Raw genomic sequence first — 24788 nt, forward strand, 5'->3', positions numbered from 1 at the left:
CAATCTTCATGGCGATGGTCTTGTTTGTGTACAGTAATTGTATACTTTTTTTTTTTTTTATTAATTTGGAAATTACTATTTATGTTAAAATGTTATACATAGCAATACTTGGAAACTGTCAAAAACACACAGCACCTGTCAGTATTTCCTGCTGTGGCAGTCCACATCATAGGACTAAATCAGCCTGGTTGTGTGTTGCAGATAAGAGGACTGACAAGTCTGCCGTATCCGGCGCCATCAGGCTCAAGATCAGCGTGGAGATGAAGGGGGAGGAGAAGGTGGCTCCACCCCACGGCCAGTACACCTGTCTGCATGAGGTAACCATCACAATGTGGTTCAGGATGACAAAACTCTGATCGACTTAAGACCGCGAAAGACAGAGTTAATAAAGAAAACATAATTTGTTGAATCAAACTAAACTTTCAACTAATTACAGTTACAGCATTGCTAATAGAAGGTTGAAGTTGTCTCTAGCGCTAATGAGGGTTTTTAGTTCCTGGTTACATTTTACAAAGAGATGTCACTTTCCTGACTCATTGTTCAAACATTCTGTTCCCTCATCTTATCCTATTCCTTCTTATCTTTCGTGCCTCTTACAGAACCTGTTCCACTACCTGACCGAGGTGAAGAACAGCGGGGCAGTGAAGATCCCGGGGGTGAAAGGGGACGAGGCGTGGAAGGTCTACTTTGACGACGTGTCCCAGGAGATAGTGGACGAGTTCGCCATGAGATACGGAGTGGAGTCCATCTATCAGGCTATGACGTTAGTACCACCCTGATCTATGGCCCTTTACCTCGCCCATCCGTCATTGTCTCATTCGGCAGAGTGGAGGAGAGAAGGAGATGAGAGGAGGAGAGCAGAAGGAGGAGAGGAGTAGTAAAGATGTCTCCTCAGCAGAATCGGAGCTCAGAGGACTCTCGGGCTCCTAAGTTTGATTGATTGATTGCTGGTCTCCTGGAAAAACTCTTAACCTTCTTTGGCCACATTGATCGTGGACACACATAAATAGTCTCTTTCTCTCTCTCTCTCCCTCTCTCTCTCTCTCTCTCTCTCTCTGACCCTCTGTCTCACACACACGAACAAACACACTTCAGCTCAAACATGAAACAAAGTCATTAGATATTGAATTCTCCAAAGTTTCTTTACACACGTAGATATTGAATTCTCCAAAGTTTCTTTACACAAGTATACCCTGTGTGGTGAAACTCATCCACCGCCATGTTGCACTGTGGTGTGGGGTGTTGATGCAATGGTAGCCACTGCAGAAGTCCCCCATCAAGCATCTAATTTGCATCCTCCACTACAACTCCAGTGGATACTGTAGACGTTTTTTTCCTCCAAAGGTGTACAGCGGAAAAAAGGTTTGAGAGGAAAGGACAGACTGTTGAAGTGGTGAGAGTGGTTTGCTTGCTTTTGGTGCCAAGTGATAGAAGATATTTTTTTTTTAAATAAGTACAAATGTGTGAAATCTGTGAAAACGTTTTCAACCTGTTTAGCAACAAGAGACCAATGCTTCCGCTAAGCATCTGTTTGGCTCCACTAGATAAAAAAGAGCCTAGTTGACACAGGCACATGTCTCTCAAATTACTGGATTCCAGATCATTCCTTACGCCTCCTGCTTTAAAATAGCATGGATAGATCATGCCACCTTGGCCTCAGTGCAAGCACATTTCAATGGAACTGAATTAGAATTTAATTAAACTGAAAATAAAAGAAAAGACAATTTAAATTCTAATTGTGCCTACGTGGACACATTCCAATGGAAAGGAAGAATATATTGCAAAATTTAGCTACATTCAAATGTAGTTCTGGCAATCTTAAAACCATTGGTGGTTGTATGCACCAGTTAATAATCCACACATGAAAAATGAACAAAATTATAATTTTTCTGACAATTCCTCTCCCAGCAAAACAACAGTACAGCAATAGTAGACTGTTGTATGCAGTAAGGAGTGTGACGTCTACGACAGCAACACATGTATAACACTGTGTTGGTACCACATTCGATTGTTCTGTTGATGTGGCGTAGCCATCGTGGCGTTGCTATATGACAGACTGTTGTTGCTATGTGACAGTGTATTGCAACTTGTGAGGGATTGTTACCACCTGCCGGGTTATTTGAGTGCAGACAAGCGGAGCAGTAAGTGGCTATATTACAGCTAGCCTAGGTGGAGTTAATGCTTCAGGCTTGCACCTCGTTTAAGCTTGCCGTTTTTCATAGCAACACTTATTATGCTTCACCAGGAATTTATGAAAGGCCCTGCCTTCCCAGTCCTCTTCATCACAACAGAACCTTGACTCCCAATCACTCCTGACATGATGGCTGTATAAATCACACGGCAGCTACAAAGACTCTGCTCTCCCTCTTGTGCCCCTCACCTAACCCCCCCCCCCCAACCTATCACTCTCCCGTTTTCCCTTTTCTTCATCTCGCTCTCTCACTCCTTGCTCTCCCCCTTCTGTTTCTCTCTCGCTCTCTGTCTCTCATCATCTTTTCCTTGTTTCTCCCATCTCTCGTTTCCCCTGACAACACAAATTGATGTGTGAGTATGTGCATAGCATGCACATACATTGCTGTGCATGTGTGCATTAGCAACAGAGGCTTGCTAGTGCTGGGTGAAACGTCTCCCCTTTGAAAATTAGCTCAGGAGATACAGCTCTAAAAGCACCATGGGAATTCTGCAGAGGCCATCATCACTCTCTTTGCTCGCCTCCCCCATGTGCTCCTGGGTAATTTGGAGGCTGAAAGCAGAGTAATTAATTAGGCCTCCCGATGAGAACATTTTTGTGTTTATATTTGTGTGTGTGTGTGTGTGTGTGTCTGTGTGTTTGTGTGTGCATATGTGTGTGCACGTGCATTTCCGCGCTTACTTCATCTGTACTCAGGAGGAGGAGTAGGTCTATAATCTGTAATAAATCATTCCTCTACACAGCACAGTGCCATTTCTACCCCTTTGGCTTCTCTGAAGCAATGACTCCCCTTCACAAAGTCTCTGTACGCCAACTCCATCATGACCCCATCTGGCTCCAAGCTGCTGAAATGTATAGACAACAAAGGCAAAAACAGAAGACAAAGGGTGCCATTTATAGCAAGGTCTTGGACATTGTTGATTAATTTACATATTTATTTATTTATTCATTGATAGGTTTGTGGTCACCTCCAAGCAAAAATTATGATTTATGAAAAACTGATGTTGACATAAGTTGATTACACTGATTTTTCCCAATCCTCTGTGATATATTACAACCTAAAATTAATTTCTATCATCTATCTACAAGCTTCAATCTATCTATCTTACTAAAGGTGTGAATGCTATAGATATCCATTTCATTCATTTTCTATCATATTTTATCATATTCATATTGAAATGATCATGAGTGAGAATGAGGTCTAAGGTAGTTTTGTGTGGATACAAAACTCAGCAGGGTTTAGGGAAATCTGTTTATCCATATATTATTCCAATATCCATATATTTCAGAGTGGGAACCAGACAAATGTTATATTTATAGAGCTCAGCCTACTTTAAGCTGCAGGCATCTTAACTTTAAAGTATCCCACCCATCCAGGTGTTTGGTCACAATGGGTCACTGCTAGAGGCTGATAAGGAAGCCCTTGCCTATATTACTGTCTGCATAAGACTACACATACAGATTATACACATACACACACACAGAATCTTTACATTCGCTGTCTTCATAATAACATCATCTAGTATATGGAGCTACATGAATGGGGATTGAGTTGGCAGCCACCCTTGTAATGCGCTATAGGTACCAGTGAGTTGTAATGTATGAGTTTTCCCATGCTGTTTGTGAAGCAGGGGTATGAAGTGTTAAAAATGAACATATGCTCTTCACCCAGACAGAGTTCCCTGCTTGAACCAAACCTCTCAGGCTTCCAGAATTAATTACTGCTGGGTAGTTCAGTCGCAGATGGCGTGTGTGTGTGTGTGTGTGTGTGTATGTGTGGCAAATATTGAGTGGCAATTCATGCACAGCTCTCATTGTCTGTAGTTGAAAGTTCAAGAGGATGAGACAGAGAGGTGGAGAGGGAAGACAGGAACAAAAGATACAAAAATTGTTTCACCAGGAGACATTGGCTTTGCAACAGTGATGCCCTCCCATGGAAAGATAACTTTTAGTTTCTGTCTTCTCTTTGTTTACTGACATAGTGTTGAGACCCAGATTGTAAGATCGGGATTGACATGGGACTCAACTCATCAGAAAATCATTTAATCGGCAAGTGCAATAAATGTACATGAATTTGTCTCTGTGTCCTCTCTAATGCACATGTCCCTCTGCTATACCACTCAGAACATCATTGCATCTTCCCTGTATCTTAGCCTCAACCGGAACCTCTGCTTTACCATTAGTCTTGCCTGCCCCATCTGATATTTTACAGCCTTATATCTTTGATATTATAGGCTACAAGGCTCTGATTTATGGCATCATATAGCCATAGATATAGCTGTCATAGAAGTCACACTTTTTATTACATGCACTGCACACAACATTGAACTAGTGCTGCACTGTAACTCTGCCCCCAAAAGTAATTGTTTGGAACATTAAAATTGTATTCTCCTCTCAGCAGACAGAGGGTGAAAAGAATGAAGAGTGAAGACGCGTGGTGTTACAGTGTGTCTGCTCGGTTCTGTTTTACAATGTGGCCGCTGCAGTGCTAAGTGGTGGACAGGTGCAAGGTCGGGGACATCTCTAGTGGCTGCAAATGAGCAAAAGAACAGCTGGTTTTATTTGTACACTGTTTTTCCTTCAAATTTTATGTATCCAGGGGAGGTTTTCTGAGCCCTTATGTTCCTTTTCAGCGCCGCCCTGCTTCACATTGATACGTTTCCACACATTCACACCTGGGAGCTTTCCAACACTACTGTGGTTGGGGGATGGATAAGGGTTTACTCAAGGGCCTGTTGACCTGCCTACAATTTCCTAGCTGATATGGGGTTTCAAATTGGCAACCTTCTGGTCACAAACCTTCTTCTGTAACCTGTATTTGTGTGATTCCATATCGATCCCCGAAGGAGAAATTCTCACACACACACACACCCCTCCACCCCTCTCCTCTTTAGCAGGACAGATGCTTGCTGTCACATGGCTTGAACTGGGGCTCCCTGGTTGAAGGGTGGTGTCCCCTACTCACTACACTAGCCTGCGGCCCCAAAATGGCTACACTGCCCCTCGTGCTTTGAGCCAAAGTATGATAATAGCTGTTTATGTTCCTCTGCAGGCATTTCTCCTGTCTGTCCTCCAAGTACATGTGTCCCGGTGTGCCAGCAGTGATGAGCAACCTGCTTGCTAATATCAATGCCTACTTCGCCCACACTACCACCACCACCACAACCACCGCCTCCGCTTCGGACCGCTTCGCTGCCTCCAACTTTGGGGTAAGACTTCAGCTACACCTGTTGCTGTCTTGCAGTCTGAAATCCTGAGATCTGCAGGCACTAACACCTTAAGTGAATATACTGTATGTGTTTGACATGAATTATTGAGATCTGTAGTTTTTATAGTCGGTGAAAACCCCAAAGTTGCCAATGCTTTCTGATCGGACGTTTAATAAGCTAATGTTGCCAGGCATCAAATATATTTCCAGGCAGTACGCAGAGTTCTGACAATATTGCTTAACTACTAAATTTTGTTCCAGGAAGTAAAAAATGAATTACTGCAGGCGTAGCAACGTTATAGACCACTCGGTGTCGTAAATTTTTATACTCAAGGCTTTGGGTGGGGTCAGATGACACTCTCTAAACTGAATTATGTAATTGTCATCCTAACAGAGGGAGAAGTTTGTCAAACTACTGGACCAGCTGCATAACTCGCTGAGGATCGACCTCTCCAAGTATCGGGTATGTAAGAGCCTTTTGTGTGTGGTGTGTTTGTGCTCCAAGATCATGTTCATGTTTGCTTCTGTGACTAAATGTTTGTGACAGAGAGGCAGTGGAAAATCACATCTTTCACTTCAAAATAAAGACCCCCTTTAGTTACACTTGTTATTAACATGCATCTCATATCCGGATTGTGTCTTAATATGATTTAGCTGGATTACATTTACACCTGACATTAAAATGTGTCTCCGGTACACACATTGCAGTTAATGCCAGTTGTAAATGGGGTCAAAAGTGTGATGATGTCAGACAGTAAGGTATACTGTATGTCCATGTGTATGCCTTTGGGTGCAAATGAGTGTATATGGCATTGTAACAGGAGTGTGACAGTAAGAATGCGTGACAGTCCCAGAAGCATGAAGTCTATGCTTCAGAAAGATGCTGAATCATGACTTTGAGGATGTTTTTTTTGGACTAGCTGTGATCCTGAAGAATGATTTGTGATCTTGAGTGAAGCTGAACGTATGATTCGAGCATTGGCAGTCAGATAGATAGATAGATAGATAGATAGATTCATTCATTCATTCATTCATCAACTTTTCTTTATAATTCAAAGAAAAGCAGTATGTGCAATACGCTGCTCCACACCAGAGACCTTATTGTATGTGTTGCTGTTCAGCATTACAAAATCGACTGAGAGAATCAAACTTCACATGGATTGTATACAAATTTCTCCGAAGTACAAGGGTGGTTATAAGAGGAGTGTAGCCAGGCCTGTAAATAACGGCAATCAGCCCGGGGCGTCAAGGGGCCCATCGTTATCTAAAGAAATACTGGGCCTCGTTGTCCAATAAATAGACCAACACTCTGTCTGCCATGGTGGTTATTAAATTTAAGATACTGTGCACCTCCATTCCCATATAGTGTAAACAGCTGTAAACTATATGTACCACATTTCTATATGTGTAACACCTACAGCTTTATTTGATGGCCATGTGTCACGTATTGACCAATATTACTTGATTATTGTTGGCCCATATTTAAAGTGCTTATCTTGATGCCAGAAACAAAAAAGCACATTGTCTGTTGTTTTGAAAGAATTTCTAAAAAATATATCCTTATGAGTCCAATAAAGCAATGGGTCAATCATCTGTGCCTCTACAATAAATCAAACCCAGTTCAGTTTTTTATGGTCAAGATGAAGTTAGAGGCTGCATTGGTAATCACTAGCTAGCTACTTAACCATATTGCAAAAAACACATAAGTCGTGCACAGAAGGGAGAGAGGGAGAAAAAAAAGAGCAGGAGGAAGAAACAGCTAAATTCCCTATGAGAGGCAAGTTTTCCACAGCTGCTGCTACATTGAGGCGGGATAGCCAAGTAGCTAGCTTTAAGGGCTACAAAGTCAAGACAAGAGACTTGTAAACGAGTTACTTGGAGTTGACTTTTGATGAGTGAGCACAAGTTTCCCCTTGGTTTGGGACTGACATGTGCGATATAATGATGATAAATAATCACCACGCTTTATCAGTGCCCAAAAAGAATAATGTGTTAGGCCAAATATGATTAACGATGATAATATAAATGACAATGTGTGAACAGATGCAGTAATGTTTCATAGCCCACTGGAGTCTGTTGCACCTGTAGCCCTATAGGAGATCTCATAGTCCTATGAGATGTGTTTTTCCTTCATTTATGTGATTGTCATTGAATGATGAGCAGCAGGCAACGTCTGTTAGTTGGTTGTACTGCTATATGTGTAGCATTTTCTGGTTGACCTGTTATCATTGGTCTCTATATGAGAGGAATTTGTTTGATGTAGAGATCAGATTGTCATGGTTTGAAGCCTTATTAGGCTGTACACCTGCTGTCCGTGGTGCTGATTAGGGGTCACTGTTTGTGGTGTGCCAGCTGGCACACTGTCTTCTCCATGTCACTTTCACAATTGTCTGCTCGGTGATAGATACACATGCTTATTTTTGTGATGAAGAGTGTGATAGTGTGCAAGTGTTTACGTGGAGGAGGAAGGGGCCGACTGGGGACAATCACTAATATGCCAGTGAGTGTCGTGAGTGTAGCAGTGTGTGTGTGTTTGTCTGTGTTCTCGGACATCATAGAGTGAGGACATTTTGCCAAATGAAGTCATTTTCCCAGTCCTCACGTCTTCATGATTTTAGTTTAGGCTTTGATTTGGGTTTAGGGTTTAAATCAGAATTAGGGTTAGGTTTAGGTCAGGGTAAGTTTAAATTATTTAGTTAATTTTGAGATAAATGAATTCAGATTGCTGTTGAGTCTGATAGTGCATTTTGTTTGTGCTGCATGAAACCAAGTGGTCTTGACTTTAATTTAGTTAAGGATCGAAAAACTTGTGTAAGTATTTAAAAAAAAAAAGATTTATTGTTTGTATTACACAATACCTGCTGCAGACATACAAAATACGTGTTCTGAACTTCTATAATTATACCTGTAAAAAATACCACCCCTACAAAAAACACTAAAACCAACTGAAACTAAATAAAAACTCAACAATAACTACACATTTCTAAAAACTAAACCCAAACTATAATAACTAATGAAACTACAAACTATAAACTATAAACTATAAACTACTATGGTTCAGGTAGGGAATAAATATAGTCGAGGATAGGTCCTCATAGGGATAGTGAGACAGTTTGTGTGTGTGTGTGTGTGTGTGGCAGTGCCAATCCCACTGGAACCCCCGTCCAGAAAATCATCTCTGATTGCCATCTGCCACTCTCAGGCCGCTGAAGGTGCTGCTGAATTCTACTCAGGGAGATTGGAATCATTACATACATAATCTTCCACAACAAACCCAGGAGAGCTAATCCTGTTACGGACACTTTGGCCTGCACACACACTTGAACCCACTTGGACCTCCCTCCTCATGATCATACATACACACGCGTGCACTCACACACAAACACACTTAATGTTTTTGAGCTGTTGGCACATGCATACACGCACGGTCTCTCTCTCTCTCTCTCTCTCTCCCTCTCTCTCTCTCTCTTTCTCTCTCTCTCACACACACACACACACACACACACACACACATCCACACACTGCTCTCCAGCTGCTGGCACTACATGATGAACTGTAGCTGACGGATGACCCACTCACCTTTAATGTGACACAAAAGGCAATGTGTCGTTGACTGGATGATTGCTTTAGTTCCCCTGCTCTTTGTCGCGCCTCACTGTGTGAAGCCACATGTGATTACAGTGACACGCCCTGATAGCAGCAGAGCCTGCCGTCTGCCTGCGAAGGAAGAAGGAAGGGTGAGAGAAGGACAGTCGGGGAGAGAGAGAGAGTAGTCTGATGGATGGGGAGAGAGAGAGGGGACTTGGAAGGAGACAGAGAGAGGAGTTGCAAATGAGAGAGAGAGAGAGAGAAAGAGAGAGAGGACTTGGAAGGAGACAGAGAGAGGAGTTGCAAGTGGAGAGAGAGAGAGAAAGAGAGAGAGGACTTGGAAGGAGACAGAGAGAGGTGTTGCAAGTGGAGAGAGAGAGGGAGAGAGAAGAGGATTTGGAGAGAGGAGATGGATGAAACAAGGAGAGAGAGAGAGAGAGTTGGAAGGAGAGAGGAGGAGGAGGATTTGGACAGAGAGGGGTTGGAGGGAGAGAGATTTGGAAAGGGAGAGAGACAGAGGATTTGGAGGGAGAGAGACAGCTGAAGAAAGAGACGGGACGTGGAGGGTGGGAGTGAGGTGGAGGAGAGAGAGAGAGAGAGAGAGAGAGAGAGAACGAGAGAGAGGGTTAAGTGAAAGAGAGATGGCCTCTTTTATTTTCAGATGGCCTGGCTGTCTGGCGATGACACGTTCAGTGAGAGCAGTCACAGAATATCACATTTGGCTTCACCTGCCAGCGCTGCCCCACTGCTCTCTTGTCAAGCCGGCCACAGACCAATGGCTCACACACACACACACACACACACACACACACTTACTCTCTGTTGCGTTCTCTCTCTCTCTCTCTCTCTCTCTCTCTCTCTATCTCTCCCTCAAGCCATCCCGCAGAGCCTGCCTGCCACTACCGGACAGTAATAAGATTCAGATCTGGCTGGTCCGCCCGTTCACCGTATGGATTTCCCTATAATGACATTCTGAGGCAGATTGAGTTTGCTTTTGTAAAACAGAGGGCTTGAATCAGCAGAGAGGGACCTGGGGTGCAGCTGCCACTCTGCATTCTGCTACATTAGCGTTTCTTCTCCCCTAAACTTTATTCTAACAGTCATGATACACACTGACACCTTGTAACAGCCAGTTTGTCCCAGCTGGGATTCGCGGGTTTCTCCGGGTTTGGACATAAAAATTCAGTATTCAGAGCAGTGTGCGAGGGATTTGGGCTGCTGGCTTAGTTTGGACAGTTTGATATAAAGTGATGTTTGTTTAGTAAGCACCCCTGGGAGTTGTGTGCTATAGTCTTAAAATGGAATTGTGTGCGGTGTTAGGCCTTCAGAGATGAGGTTACTTAATACAAACAGCTGGTTGGTGCTTTGTGTGGTGTAGAGGTCCCTGCCACCTCCAACTCCCCAGCTGAAACAGACCGCATTGTGGCAGTGCAGACATACAACAGTTAGTCCATACTGTACCTGTAGCTGTCCGCAGCAGGATTTTGTAATACTCAATAACATAAGTTTGAGCCGATGTCCAAGACGTTTTCTAAGTGTTGCACACAAATATCCACAATGTTGCAATATAGCACTGGAATCTTGAATTCAGTGTGAAGATATACTTCAATTTGTACTACAACACATCATAGCTCATGGAATCACATCTCTCTGCAACCATCCTCTGCCATCCTCAACCCTTAGACAAACGGTATTTTGTTTGTCTGAGGGGTTTTGAGGAAGAAAATGTTGAGAGAACAAAGCTGGATCTGCATTGTTGGAAGTATGTGGGATAATCTGGTTCTTCACAGAGGAAAGCCCACATAATCCAGAGCTAGCCCTTTGAAATTTATGACAGACAGCATGAAAAACCAAAAACACAAGAGACAGGCTGTATCACCTTTCACAGAGTACAAAGGATGAGAAAAACTAGTCCCAACCCTGACACCTCTGCTACCCCCATACCATGCCAAATTTGTACATTACCAGAAACAGATGATGCTCTTGCAAGGGCAGAGGATTCAAAGTAACAAAATATGTAAAATTCAGCTCCCTGAGAAAATAATACTAAAATGACAGAAGAAGCTGGTTAATATCCATAATGAAAGACCAACAGCAAACTCAACAAATGTGCTTCATTAACTGCGGATAAGCTCTGTGTGCACTGAAGATAGTCGCCTAAGCTTTATGTTTTAGGCTTAGAATATTTCTTCTTTTTACCGTTACATTATGTTGCATTATGGAGTATTTTTGAACATTTACTGGTCAGGAAGAGGGATTAAGGGACATCCTTTTTGTTAACAAGAAATCTGACATATATACCCATTGTGAAGTATTGTATTTAGGGAAAGAAATGCCACTCCCTATCTCCCTACCATCTCTCTTGTTAATTTAAACAAATGACTGCTGATCTCTGCTTAATACAAGAACCCCATATATCTGAAAATGATCTTTAGAGATAAAGAACACAAGATTGGCTTTTCGTTTCAGTGAAATTTCTAAAAGACACACACACACACACACACACACACACACACACACACAATGGCATACACATATGCATTCCCTCAGAACGAGTGCAGGACAGACCACAGTGCAGCGTCCCTGTGGCAGTTTGGGGTCCAGTGCCTTGCTGAAGGTCACTATTGCAGTGTTGTTTGGCAGCATAGATGTAATACCAGCAACCCTCCAGCCATTGGCTCAGCGCTGGGATACTCCCGCCTCTTGGAAAGCAGATAGCAGGCTGGAATGCCTCTTCATTTGTAATGTTACAGACTGGTGCTCTTTGTTTAGAAGAAAAAGGTCCTCTGGTAATCATGTGGAAAAAAGAGAGATCCATGGCACTCCTGAAATCAGTTAAAAAGTTTTTCTTCTGGTTGGCTAGTGACAAGTGTAAGGTGAAAAGTGCACCCAGTGCGCTTCGACTGAGGTATATTCTATACTCTGATGAAGACCATGGGGCTGAAACACTGTTTCTAAAAGTACCTTGGCTCTCTCTTTTTTCCACATGATTACCAGTGCTACCTCCTCTTGTTGCCAGGGGTTTCACCAACAACTATTCAGTCATTAGTCAGCCTCTGTAATCTGCAAACAAAGCACGTAATAAACAAAATGCAGTTACAATAGTCGACTCTCATTCTAACTACCAACCCAAGTTACATCACATAAACAAAGATATATCACTTAAAACCATTATTTAAGAAGATAGAGTGATATGGTGAAGTTTTATATTGTGTAATCCAGCATTAGAGCTGAAATGCCTTGTGTTGTAATATGACAAAAGGTCACACAGTGTGTTAAAAAGAGTGCACACACTCAGTTCAGCACCACACTGTGCAGCTGAGTAATAACTAAAAGAATGAATGAGTTCCTTGTCAGGTTTTTTTTTAAGTCAATTCATTTATAAAGCGCTTTGAATGATTTTGAAGCAGTTTGAAGTTTATCACACAGTGAAATATGTATTGATTTCATTAAAAGCCCAATCAGCTGTGGTAAATCAACGCAGTGATTGCTTTGTTTATGTTAGTGTCTTTGGATGGAATTAATATTTATTATTGATTGAATTCTTGATCCAAGAACTGACTTTATGTTGCAGTTAAATGTGAGTTTTAAATGTGTGTGGAAAGTGTGAATGGTTTACTTGCACATGTTTTTTTAAAGAAATTATTCATATTTCCATTGATGGTCTAGTTTTGGATTGGAGACGGTTGCTTTCCTTTTTAGCACACTTGCCTTCCTCTGAGTGATTAATCTGATTATTTTCCTTAGATTTTCTGTCGAGTTTCTGTGGGATTATTGTGGATTATTACGTTAACCTGTGATCATGAAGGCCACTTTGTGTGCAATAATTAATTAGTTTCACCAATTGTTTTTCTTACAGATTTTTCAACTGTTTAGGTATCCAAAGTCAACAACAATCCTTGACAATAAAACATGATAAATCATATTCAAATCCTCCTGTCTGTACACAGATAGTCAACAAAGAATGCATATTTTTTAACCTTTGCCATCTGCAATCAAAGCAGGTTATCAAATTTCAGATCAGTATCCGACATCACAAAATTTTTGTTTGTAGGCAGCGTTTTTCCTTTTGCGAGGAACCCACTTACCTCTTTTGCCACTACTGTATAATGAGTGTCAATGAGTACCTGATTGTAATCACTATAATTCCCAGTTATACACTAAATTGTTTGACATCAGAGTATCCACAAATTAACAGATTCAAGCTGCTATGCAGTAAAACATTTATCCCATTTAAATATAAATAATATGATATTTAAGAATGCAGTGTGTTTGCAATCTGAATGAATCATTTACTTTCAAAATCATTCAGCAGACTCAGTGAATGGATCACACGCTCACTGAAGGGCAGAATGGCAGTAGTGAAAACGGATACTCAAGGTTTTTGTACAGTTCTTTGTGAGTCATTTTCAGTCTTAGACTTCTTAGGGTGGTTTTCTTCTCCTGGATAAAGCTGTTCATGTTTTTTATTGGAAAGGCATGAAACCAAGCATTAGTTTAACCTCACTTCAGAAATGCAAAGCTGTCAGTGGATTAGCTACCCTAAATACCAAGGATCACTTCTTAGTAACTCAATTACAGTGCACCTTAATAATTTGACTCAAATGTAGCAATTGTTGCATCCAAATAAAACAAGAAGGATTCATTTGTTTTAGAAATAAAGCATTTGTTTTTCAGTGATCACTCCCATCAGGTAGACATTACTAATAAATTCCACCCTTTATTGATGTGATGAATAGCATCAGAACAGTTCAACAAAATGTTTTGTTTGGGAAGTTAGTTGATATCAATAACTATAAGCTATTATTTACTATTATTATCAGTTATCTGAAGCTACCATGCTCCATGATGTATGACTTTTCAGATAGAATTCAGATCATATTTGATTCAAGGTTACAGTGAAAGGCTGTTCATCCATATTTCAAAGTATCAATGTAAGTTTCAATGTATTCTGAAGGCTACATACATATGTGGTTATTGTAAGAGAAATGTCAATGCCAGGAGACAAAGAAAGGAGTGTGTCTGACGGCACGTATGAGTTTGGCTCCTGACCACTAATTATACTCTGGTGGTAGCTGCAAGAAAATTATTTTCTTTCCCTCTAGTACAAGTATGTAGATTAAGATGAGTGTGCTGGGGATTGAGTGAGATGGGATGTTGTATAGAGCTTCTCTAATCACATTTTAAAAATTTATACTGAATAACTAAAATTCTTTGGTTAGAAAGAAATGATGAAATACTAGAACAACTATATTGTTCATATAAAAGGCTCTGACGCAAACTGTCTTTTTTCTGAGGCAAAAAGCTCACTAGAAACAGAACCTTTTTTTTTGTTTTTTTTGCTGCAAATCAGCAACTAAATATTACTCTCCGACCCACATTTGCTTGTGCAGGATGTGTGTCAACCCTGTCTGCCTGGAGGCTGTTTGGTTTATCTTTCTGTTGGCCAACACTTTCCCTTCTAAATTACACCTTTCCCCTTAATCATAGGGTCCAGAGAAATATCAGCTCCCAGTAGACAACTGACTTGGCTCTTTGTCTTAGAAGCATCAAACCTGAGGCCATCCACATCCTCTGCAAGCTGTGGGCACGTTGCAAAATTCATTTTTTCTTTACTCTCTCTCTTGGTGTTTTTAAGACCAATGTCAGGTTTATTTTTACCTTATATAACTGTTCTGGCAAACTCCATTGTCTTTTTATTCTTTGGAAAGCGGTCAGCTTGAATCATCTCATTCAGCTCAATAAAAGTCCCTCGCGCTCCTCCTCGCGCTCAAACAAATATCTGGCAAGTTTTGCTTCTACTGATTGGCCATTATCTCAGATAGACCTCTCCTGTGCTTGTGCTGTCAAACCTAAAGGCTGCGATGAGGATTATTTTAGCTCAATTTTCTGGATGTTTGCTCAGGTTCCCCGGCGCCCATTTATTGACAGGGGCAGAGGAGGGATAGAAGAGGAAGAAAATTTTTATTAGGGTGTTGAGTGAGGGGGAGAAGTAGGATAATGTATGGGGCAGTGATGCCTTTGCTCAGGGCTGTCAGGCTTTATATGCTCCCGTCACGCTGCTCTGCACAGCCTGATGACTTCATGGCCCTGAAATAGAGGTTTTCATCTGCAGAGACCTCCCTTGTCCACTAAACGATTAGACAGACAGTCATTTAGTTATGATTGCTGGGCGTTGTTCCGTAATCAATTTCAATGTTTTGGCCTGAGCGACGTGATGCGATGGGTGGGTGGGTGGGTGGACTTGTGTGATGTTAAAAAGCTGCTCTCAACCAGATGTCTCCTCTCCTTCTTTTTCTCTCTCTCTCCAGGATAATTTCCCTGCAGGAAACCCAGAGCGTCTCCAAGACCTGAAATCCACTGTCGACCTGCTGACCAGCATCACCTTCTTCAGGATGAAGGTAATTTGTGTGTGTGTGTGTGCTGAGTGGGCAGGGGATGTTTTGAAGGGGGATGAAGGAGGAGCATGTTACTCCGCAATAGCATCCTCCATCTCAACCATAGATTAAACTATGAGCAAGTCCCCTTCTGCGTGTACTTGTCCACATGCTACATGTACAAATGTCGGTGTTTGAAACTCAATCACAGTCGGTGAGTCAGTGAGGCCTCTGTCTCTGTTCAGGTTACTAACAGGGCTTATTTACTGTGTATCCTTCTTTCACTTTCCCATTCAATCCTGTATGCCCCCTTTGCAGACCTCTAATCAATGTGTCAGCCACTACCTTTCATCACAGAACTGCCCTGCCATTGGACTGAGTGACACACCTGAAAATTTATTGCCATTTCAATTATAGTCAAAACTGGTCATGGCCATAAAATCCCCCCACATTCAATACTGAACACAAACCCAGATTGATTTATGCCATCATTTCCATAGAACTGTAAAACCTGTCCCTCTCAACACCATTGGAAAAATATGGACATTGATTCCTTTTTATATCCATACTAAGAAAAATGATCATTTGTTGTTACACACTCTCTTGATTGGGAGACTGCAGTTTGTGTGAGAGTGAAGGAGTTGGATGGGGTTGTGTTTATACAGTGTGTATTGACATGCATGCTACATTAGGCCTCTACATTTTAAACGCCCCCTCACTGTACTCCCAGCTCTGTCTTGCTTCCTCTGCCTCCTCCCGGCAGGCAGGCCGTGTGCCTGGTTGTCTCCTGCTTTATGAAAAGCTCGGCTCCATTCAGCACTCTTTTGGCGGGAGCGGAGGTATAGGCCTGGAGCACTGAGGCATAGCTAAGATGGCAGCTGTGAGCGAAGGAATGAAAACTGTCACTTTGGGTTACCAAAGCTTTCACTCTGTGCCATGCCTGTGCATTCATACAGAGCCGTACTGTATATGGGCACCCCCCGCTCCCACATAGGAGCGATACTGTACGGTATACATCCGCTGAAATGCCAGTGCAGGCACATGTCAGCTATGATATACATAATAGATGTAAGTAGGTTGCCACATTTCCACAAGGCACTACAATAGCAGATATCTTTGTATGAATATTTCAAACATGTAATATGATACTATTATATGAGAAAATGGTTTCCGATGTTGGGTGCTGCATGCAAACGTTAGGTTAAGGATGTAGATGTTGGTATCCATATGCACTTAATGTACAGTAAATTTGGTTAAATTTGTGTAGCAGAACCAGGTCTCCACAGCGCAAAATGGACCCTTGAGTAACATTCTTTCCCAGGAACAAAAATGACCCTTCACCTTTAAAGCTACAAAAGTGTCACCTTGACGCTGACCAAGACTAATTGGGGGGATCTCCTCCACCAATCAGACAACTCTTCTGAAATTTAAAAGTTTTATCTACAAGCCACATCAGACTGCAGGCCAAGATCTCCCTCACACACACACACTCACACAAATTAAAATAAGACGATTTATTTTTATCTGGACCAGAAGACTGAGTTCTATTGAATTGATGTTGGACAATTAGTCACATTAGATAATTAAATACATTTTGTATCATGTTACCAAAAGGATCAGGAATTGCTTCTTCCCTTCTCTTTTTGGTTCTGTAGGAAATCCCCACCTTTCTGGATAGAGCCATAAAAGTCATAAAACCATAAATTCTTTTCATTCTTGGTTTAGTCCTCTTCTCTACTTTGTATTTCCTAATGTCTCCAATGAGTTTTTAGAATAGTGTGAATTATATACTAAATTGGTTAATAATATATACTTAAGGGTTTTAATTATCCTCCCAATAGTTGGACCCAGTTATTTCCTGCTACTGCTACCTAAGGTCTGATTATATTTACCCATTCTTGGCCCCCACATCGATAATTATGTTCTATTTCATTGTTTCCCTATATCAACCACCAAAGTTACTATGTATTCATGATTTAAATATTAAGATTATACAGTATGTATCTAGGCTATTCTGCTAAAAGAACTCAGTTCACAGCAAAGTTTGAACAGTGAAAGTTGTATTGTCTAATCATGTTTCATGTAATGGTTTTATGCAATCCATAAGTGTTTGTTTACAGGTTTCATAATGTTCACTGATTGACAACAGTAATTGGTTGAGTATGTAAAATCCAAACGTGTTATTCTAAAACTTTATCATTGCATAGGCTAGTTACTAAAGTAGTTGAGAGAGGTATCCTCATGTGTCTCTCTGTCTTATCACGGGCGTTGCCTGTCTCCAGAACAAAGAAATGTAGGCGGAATCTCCAAAACCGCCTGAAGTATCTTTTTACACTGCAAAACCCGCCATGGAATTCAGAAAAACTATAAAACTCTGAGTTCTTTGTCACCTTGTGCGCTTCATGCCCCAAGCTTCATGCTGGAAGCTACGATGCCGATCCAAACTTAGAGAACTACGTGCTTCATGCCCCGAGCTCTATGCCAGAGGCCACGAATGCCAACACCAACTCCAAGACCAACAAGCCAAGGCTTAGCACAAGTGGAGATTCAGATCTCGCTGCCTTGTAGCTACTCTTTGTCACTAATGTGATCCTGCCTTGTTACAAGCCGTTCATACTACGAAGTTGAGCTTTTTAATAGATATCATCACCAGAACCACAAAGACTGTTACAAAGTTATTTTAAGAACGAGTTGTTAATCCGTTAATTAGTAAAAGTTAGAGAAGCCAGAAGCTCCAGTCAACTCTCTCAGCTGACCACCGACCAGCCTGCCGAAGCCTCCTGCTCCATCCTGCTTGGAGTCCGGTCGACAGCGGAAAAGCCAGTTGCAAGGACATCCACCTGAAAGAGCATCTTTTTCAAAAGACCCCCTGTGTGTGTGTGTGTGTGTGTTTTACAGGTACAAGAGCTCCAGAGTCCACCCAGGGCCAGTATGGTGGTGAAGGACTGCGTGAGAGCGTGTCTGGACTCCACATACAAATACATTTTTGATAACTGTCATGAACTGTACAACCAGCTCCTGGATCAGGTAAACAAGCCTCCTGCTGACTCTCCCTGCTTATCAACCTGTTTGGCTCACAACCCCTTATACACAAGTGTTGCCCACTTGACATAGACATTAAATTGGTGAACTCTCACACTGAAAGATCATTTTATATTATTTTATTTTCAAGTTTCAATTGATTAATTGTTGGAGGAAGCCTAACATCAGCAAAGATTCAAATTCATTATTTCACAAGAAAAGTATTTATCACAAAAAGTGGCAATATCTACATGAGAATGTTTTCTTCCTCATAAATATGAATTAAATCTTATTATGCCCCAAAATAATAGACAGAACCACATTAATCTCTTTTTATCGTTTAATCATTCTTAATTTTTACTTGATTCTGTCACATCTAAGTGCTTTTGCTTTATAAGAGGAGCTAAAAATCGAATGACTTTGAAGTCATGATTAACTTCTTTACTACCTGTGCCCAGTTAAAAGTGGCCAATGTTGACATAATCCAACAGGACTTCAAAATTTTAAGCCAAGCACAAACTACAATACTTAAGATATTTGTATCGCCCATGTTAAATTAGATTCTCTCCTATAGTTTTGTCTCGCCGATGTAGTGATGCGCACACTAAACGATGGGGCACTACTTCTAAAGACCAAATTTTCAATCAAAACAGTACTTAGAATGTGTTTTGTTTAATGTTTATACTGTATATGTAGTATTAGCTTGGGAATACCTTTCCATAATCAATAATTTCAAAATGTGTTGTTTTATAGTTTTTTATGCCTTTTCAGCCTGGTTTCTTCACCAGCTCCAAATGGGTATTGCTGCTCAGTGTTCTCTAAACTTGTCTTTACATATGCCACAATGCAAGAGCATTGCAGATTTTGTTTTGACAAAATCTTAACATGTTTAAAAATCTCTGAATATCTGAGATGACTCAAAGACTGGGTCAGATTGCCTGTCTGACCTGCTCAAAGTTAAAGCTGCAATATTCAACTATTTGCCTTGAAGCAGGAAGAGTATTGTTGGTCAAGTTTGTGCTCTAGTCTTGTCACTCATCTTGATGAGTTGAGTACCTTGAAACGGCATCTAACCTGAGGCTGAGGTAACTGGCAACCACAGGTGTTGAAGAGGCAGATAGCGAATGCAGGCAAACTGCAGTTGAAAAAAAAAAAAAGCAATGCCGATGTTCACCGGTGTTTTTGAACGGGTCTTGTCTGGTGCACATTTAGCTTCACTGTTCTATTGTTTGTTACTGCTTTCCGCCATTGTTGTTGTTGCTATGACTTGCCTGTGAGCCCACAAGAAAATGTATACGCCCAAAAACATCACAGCATCACTGAAAAGCCAATTTCAGGTAAACGGGGGGGATTAGGCATGTACACACAGGGTCACAGATAAACATGCACTGATAATGTCTAATATATCCTATTTATTTATTGTTATTATAATGTCAAAAAAGTTGCATATTGTAGCTTTATGAACTTGGGCCAAAATTATCCCAAAGTCATGTATTATGCGCCTGGTTGAGCGATCGAACAAAAAATGTCTGACAGATGTTGCAGCGGTTTAAAACTGGACTGAACCTGATTTCTGGAAAATACTGTTGCAAATATTGACCATTATTTTTTTTTGTGATTTTCTCTCAAAAAGCTGTTTGTTGGACTTAAAATCAAATAGCCACATAGCTAAAAAAAAAAAAAAAAAGGACGAACGGGACCATTTCTTCCTCTAAGCTATGGAATATGACTAGCATACCATGAGCAGCTGGGGGGCGTGTCCTCATACGGAGATTGAGACAATACAGACCCACATAATTACACAGTCATTATACTCACAAAATACGACATCACCCAATCCCCAGTCAGGTTTGTTTGTCAGAGTAAATCAGGATTTCCGTGTGCTAGTTAACCTCTGCAGTGGCCTCGCCTGAGTAAATAATCAGGCAACAGGCGGCTGTGCCTGATTATTCACGGTTTCCTTCCCAAGGAGAATGGTCTCCACACCACAGGAGATAATGTCTTTTTGGGTTGTAATAGGGTGCGATCCACTCAAAAGTTGAATAATAAGCTTCCTTTGTTTAAACAGCCTGAGGGGTTGTAAGCAATTACCAAGCCGGAGAGATAGATACTTTCGCTAATTACATCTCCGTCCACCACAGTTTCACAGTAGACAGCCTCTCCATCAACATTCCCTCCGCCGAGGAAGAAAAAGACATCGGCTCCCCCCCGAAGCAAACCTCAGTGTGACTAATCATTATTATGTTCATATATGCGAGGTAGCCTTTGACATAGCGGATGGATCACATTTAGGACCCCAATTCTCCAGTCGCCGACAGTGACTGTGAGCGTGGCGACACAGGAGTTGACATGGTGGCCATGCAGGCAGTGAAAAATCCCAGCCACAACCAGGCGGTTTGCATAACACAGCAACAAAGCTCTCTGCCTCCGCCTGGGTCTAAGATGACTGAGAGGCAGCGAAGGGGAGGGGAGGAGGGGGGGATCCAGCTTAACAGCTCCCTTAAATCCTAGCAGAAAAGGAAGGATTTGAAAACAGGATGAGAGCAAAAAGCAAAGGGGGCAGAAGGAGTGATGGAAGAGGGCAAAATGAAAAGAAGAAAGGCAACCAGAATTTTTCTCTGGCTCATCCGCTGTGAAGGAATGAGGAGCCGCAATGATGATGCACACACCAGAAATGCCTGCTCCCATGCGCACGCATCCATGCAAACATGTATTCATACATGCACACACATGCCCATAGATTATGCAAATGTTAATGCATAAGTAGACAGATGAATAGAAGCAATTGAGTTTTGAATAGTGTGGTAGAGTGTTCCTGTTTGGGAGAAGAGCACAAAGTGAACTAGGAAACCCCAGTTGATAGTGGGGTTGAATTGTTTGAATTGCTTGAATTGATCTAGTAAGTATCTTGTTTGCCTTCATTTATAAGATATTTGCCAATAATGCCCATGTGGTTCCTCACGGTGTTTGAAGAAGACATTGTTCGCTGTCAGGACATATAGCCGTGAGTGTACATTTACCCATATCTACACACATATACAGCATAATTTTGTTTGTATTGAAGCAGCAGCTCCAATCCAACACTAGGCTAGTCCTCTTGGGAATTTGATCACGTTTTACTGAGAACATCCTACTATCAGAGACTGGGGAATTCTGTCACATTGCGAGAATTGATGAGGAGCCAGGCGTATGCTAATGCTGATTTCTCTCACATAGAAACAGAAAGTGCTGAACAATAAACATAACATAAACCACTAGCTAGCTACTCTCCAGGAGAGTGATACACTGTCAGGAAGCCATATACATTGCTGCTTGTACCCCAACCCCCACATACTGGAAATAGTGGGACCGCATTGTGCTCTCAGGTAGGTACAGTATTCACCTCCCAGTACGACTGAGATTGAAGCCCATGGGTGTGTTGTTGACTGTAAAAAGACGCCAAGCTACTTAATCACCTTTAACAATGTATTTGTGTCACCATGAGGGGAATACAGATGAGCAAAGGGAGTCTGCACTACACTGTAGTGGGATGCATACTGCATCCAATTTAATAGGGATGACACAACCTTCGATGTCCTTCATACACACAGACATGTGTGCTCACGCACACACATACTGAAAAATACACACATACACGCACACACAGGTTTTGCATAGCTGACTCACCTCCTGCCGAGACATTTGTTTCATTATTCATATCTCCAATTTAGCAGACTGAAGATCACCTTCTTGCATTTAGCAGCATATCTCCTTGATACGAACTGTCTCTGCATATCATTCTGTATGATCATAGCGTAACTATCTGTTTCTTAAATACGGGTCAGGATCCAAAATGGATCACAGGCCTACTTCTGGTAGCTTGGATCTATACTCATAAATCGCTCATTTTGTGAGTCTGGTTTTCACTTGTTAACCACTCGATCATTTGAATTTCATCTGTCTTTGGGGCTGCATGCCTGAATTTATGGTTCCCTGGGCCAATGTTATTTCAATCCTCAGGCTAGACCATTCTTGACCAGTTACAGTAGCACAGAGTTGATGTACTCCCTTGGGTACATGAAAACACAGGCTACAGTGTCCAGCTTAGAAATGACCAAGCCTTAACAGAGCGCTCGGTGCCTGTAAGATCAAACTGCCTCCCTGTTGCTTTCACAGTGGAAGCCAGTGCCGCTTCCATGTGTTACTACATTTAAATGGTCACATGATTCATGAGCAAACGAGCAAAAATGCAAATGATAAATTTATCAATAGGACACTTGTGTTGGGACCTCCCATGAAATGAGTTGTAATCTGTTTTCATGACCCTGGGACACAAGATGACTGAATTCAGCCCAAGACCCAAATGAAAGAAGGTGAAGAACCCTGGGTTGACATGATCAACTGTCATGGGAAATCAGCTAAAAACCATATCTGGGTTTCATGTTCCTGTGAGATTAAATTCTCTAGTTCTTCCAGCTTCATCATTTGCAAGACATGCAATAGATTTGTCCGCCTTGCATCACCGGATATTTCCAACAAATGAATGAACTGTCAGTGGACACAAGTTGTTTTTCCTAACTCCCATGAATTGATTGGATTCTAAAGACTGTGTTGAGGATAAATTGACTCATGTTGCGTTTCCATTTCCCAAACTCACCCTACAACATCCCCTCTGTGTGCTGTACTAAAGTCAATACGCTGAAGGTTGTTAAATAATTCAACCTAAATTATTCTATACCAGATTGGAACATGCTTCATTTGAACACAAATATATATTAATAAAAAATACATTTTGTTCCAGCAAGAGTTGCATACATAGATGAGAAAGTGTGTCTTGGGTGGGAGGGCACATCTCCATAGTCCACAGTGACAGATTACATTTTGTCCTTGTCAGTATGCGTATGTCTGTGTAAGTGTGTGGGTGTGTGCACATGTAATCATGAATGCCTGTGTATGATACAGTATTTGGCAGTGTCACTGTTTATTCCTGTGTGTGCACTCAGCTGTGTTTTTGTTGGTGTGAGTGGCCTTGCTATCACTGCTGTTTCAGTGCTTCCTCTCTGTGGTACCTGCTTGTGGAGGAGCCAGCAGGGTGGAAGACAGTGACAGTTAGCTATTGACTAGAAGCTCAGTCTGGTCACACTCAGTACGGGGTGAACAGATGGCAAAGAGACAATAATGAGTGGTTTCAGAGTCAACGCGTTTCACTTCAGGACAGCAACAGAGATTTCTGTGACAGCATCGGAAAGCAGTGCTACTATATAAAAAATAAACAAATAAAACATCAATAATTAATGTATTTCAAAGGGGCCACTTTATGGCTGCGTATTCAAACACAATCACACACATACACATTTACACAACACATACTCTCGGAGAACGATGTGCTGAAAGGAGCAGAAGTGTGTCTTTGAAGTTTTAGAGCCGGGAATCTGGGTGGTCTGGGCTCAGTTGAACTCTGGTTATTATGTCGTGCCAAGGTATGAATAAAATATGACGTTCAGCCATGCCACACAGAGCTTTTCTTACAAGGTCCACCTTACTGTAGGCCTTTGGCTGCCTTCAATCATGCAGTTTTTTTCCCCTAACACTGAAGGTCTGTCTGCCACAATGCTAAATCCCTGTCCCTCCCTAGCAGTTCATTTCATTTAAATAAACTTCATTTTTTTCCCCGAGGGGCAATTACTGCAATTATAGCATTAAAAACGCATAAAAACATAATCATGGCAAGACAGCACATTATGACACACAATGCAGAATGTATAAATGAATAAATAAATCAATTTGCTAACTGCAACTTCTCTCTCCTTTTCTCTCTCTGGCTTTCCTCTTAACCATCTTTTCATTTTCCTCTGATCCCAAATTCCATTTCTCTTATCTCCACATCTGCTGCTTCACCCTCATTACACTCTCACACTTTCTTCCGACTCCCCCTTTCCAAATGTCGTTTTCCATAGGCCCGGAAGCAGGATATTCCCCGCGAGGAGCAGGGTCCATCAATAAAGAACCTGGACTTCTGGCCAAAGCTCATCACCCTCATGGTGTCTGTAATTGATGAGGACCGGACAGCCTATACGCCAGTCATTAACCAGTATGTACCGCTACATTATATCACAGGTGGTTTCAACCAAGCAATCTGATTGGTCAAAGACATGTTCCAGCCGTACTTTATTGGTTGCTATGCTAGCATTTGTGGAATAGCTGAGTTTTTAATCTGCTCTAAAACTGTGCGCTGTATGTTTTATGCCCCAACGTTTTTGTGACCAGATGGACATGGGTCAGGTTGGGCAGATTTGCTCAGGTTTGGGTCAGCCTTGGATTCAGAAATATTATTGAAAAATACTGTTGTAAGCGATTCATTATTAACAGATAATTCACAGTTTAACAGACTTTAATATTGCTTGAGCTGACTAATACTGACTAA

At 41.6% G+C, this 24788-nt stretch overlaps 1 protein-coding gene across 1 annotated transcript in view; it reads left to right on the forward strand.

The window, feature by feature from the left end:
* LOC139663842 (protein unc-13 homolog C) overlaps positions 1–24788 on the forward strand; it is a 111272-nt gene that overhangs the window by 35872 nt on the left and 50612 nt on the right. Inside the window, exons 12-18 of the mRNA XM_071542598.1 lie at positions 202–317; positions 600–763; positions 5244–5400; positions 5794–5862; positions 15299–15388; positions 18263–18391; positions 24322–24455. Coding sequence (XP_071398699.1) covers positions 202–317; positions 600–763; positions 5244–5400; positions 5794–5862; positions 15299–15388; positions 18263–18391; positions 24322–24455 — 859 coding nt within the window. The remainder of the gene's footprint in view (positions 1–201; positions 318–599; positions 764–5243; positions 5401–5793; positions 5863–15298; positions 15389–18262; positions 18392–24321; positions 24456–24788) is intronic.

This window comes from Centroberyx affinis, unplaced genomic scaffold (assembly GCF_046629955.1).
Source record: "Centroberyx affinis isolate AG114_WGS23_722 - 3 ecotype Tasmania unplaced genomic scaffold, CSIRO-AGI_Caff_v1 ptg004132l_1, whole genome shotgun sequence".
NCBI classification, from domain to species: domain Eukaryota; kingdom Metazoa; phylum Chordata; class Actinopteri; order Beryciformes; family Berycidae; genus Centroberyx; species Centroberyx affinis.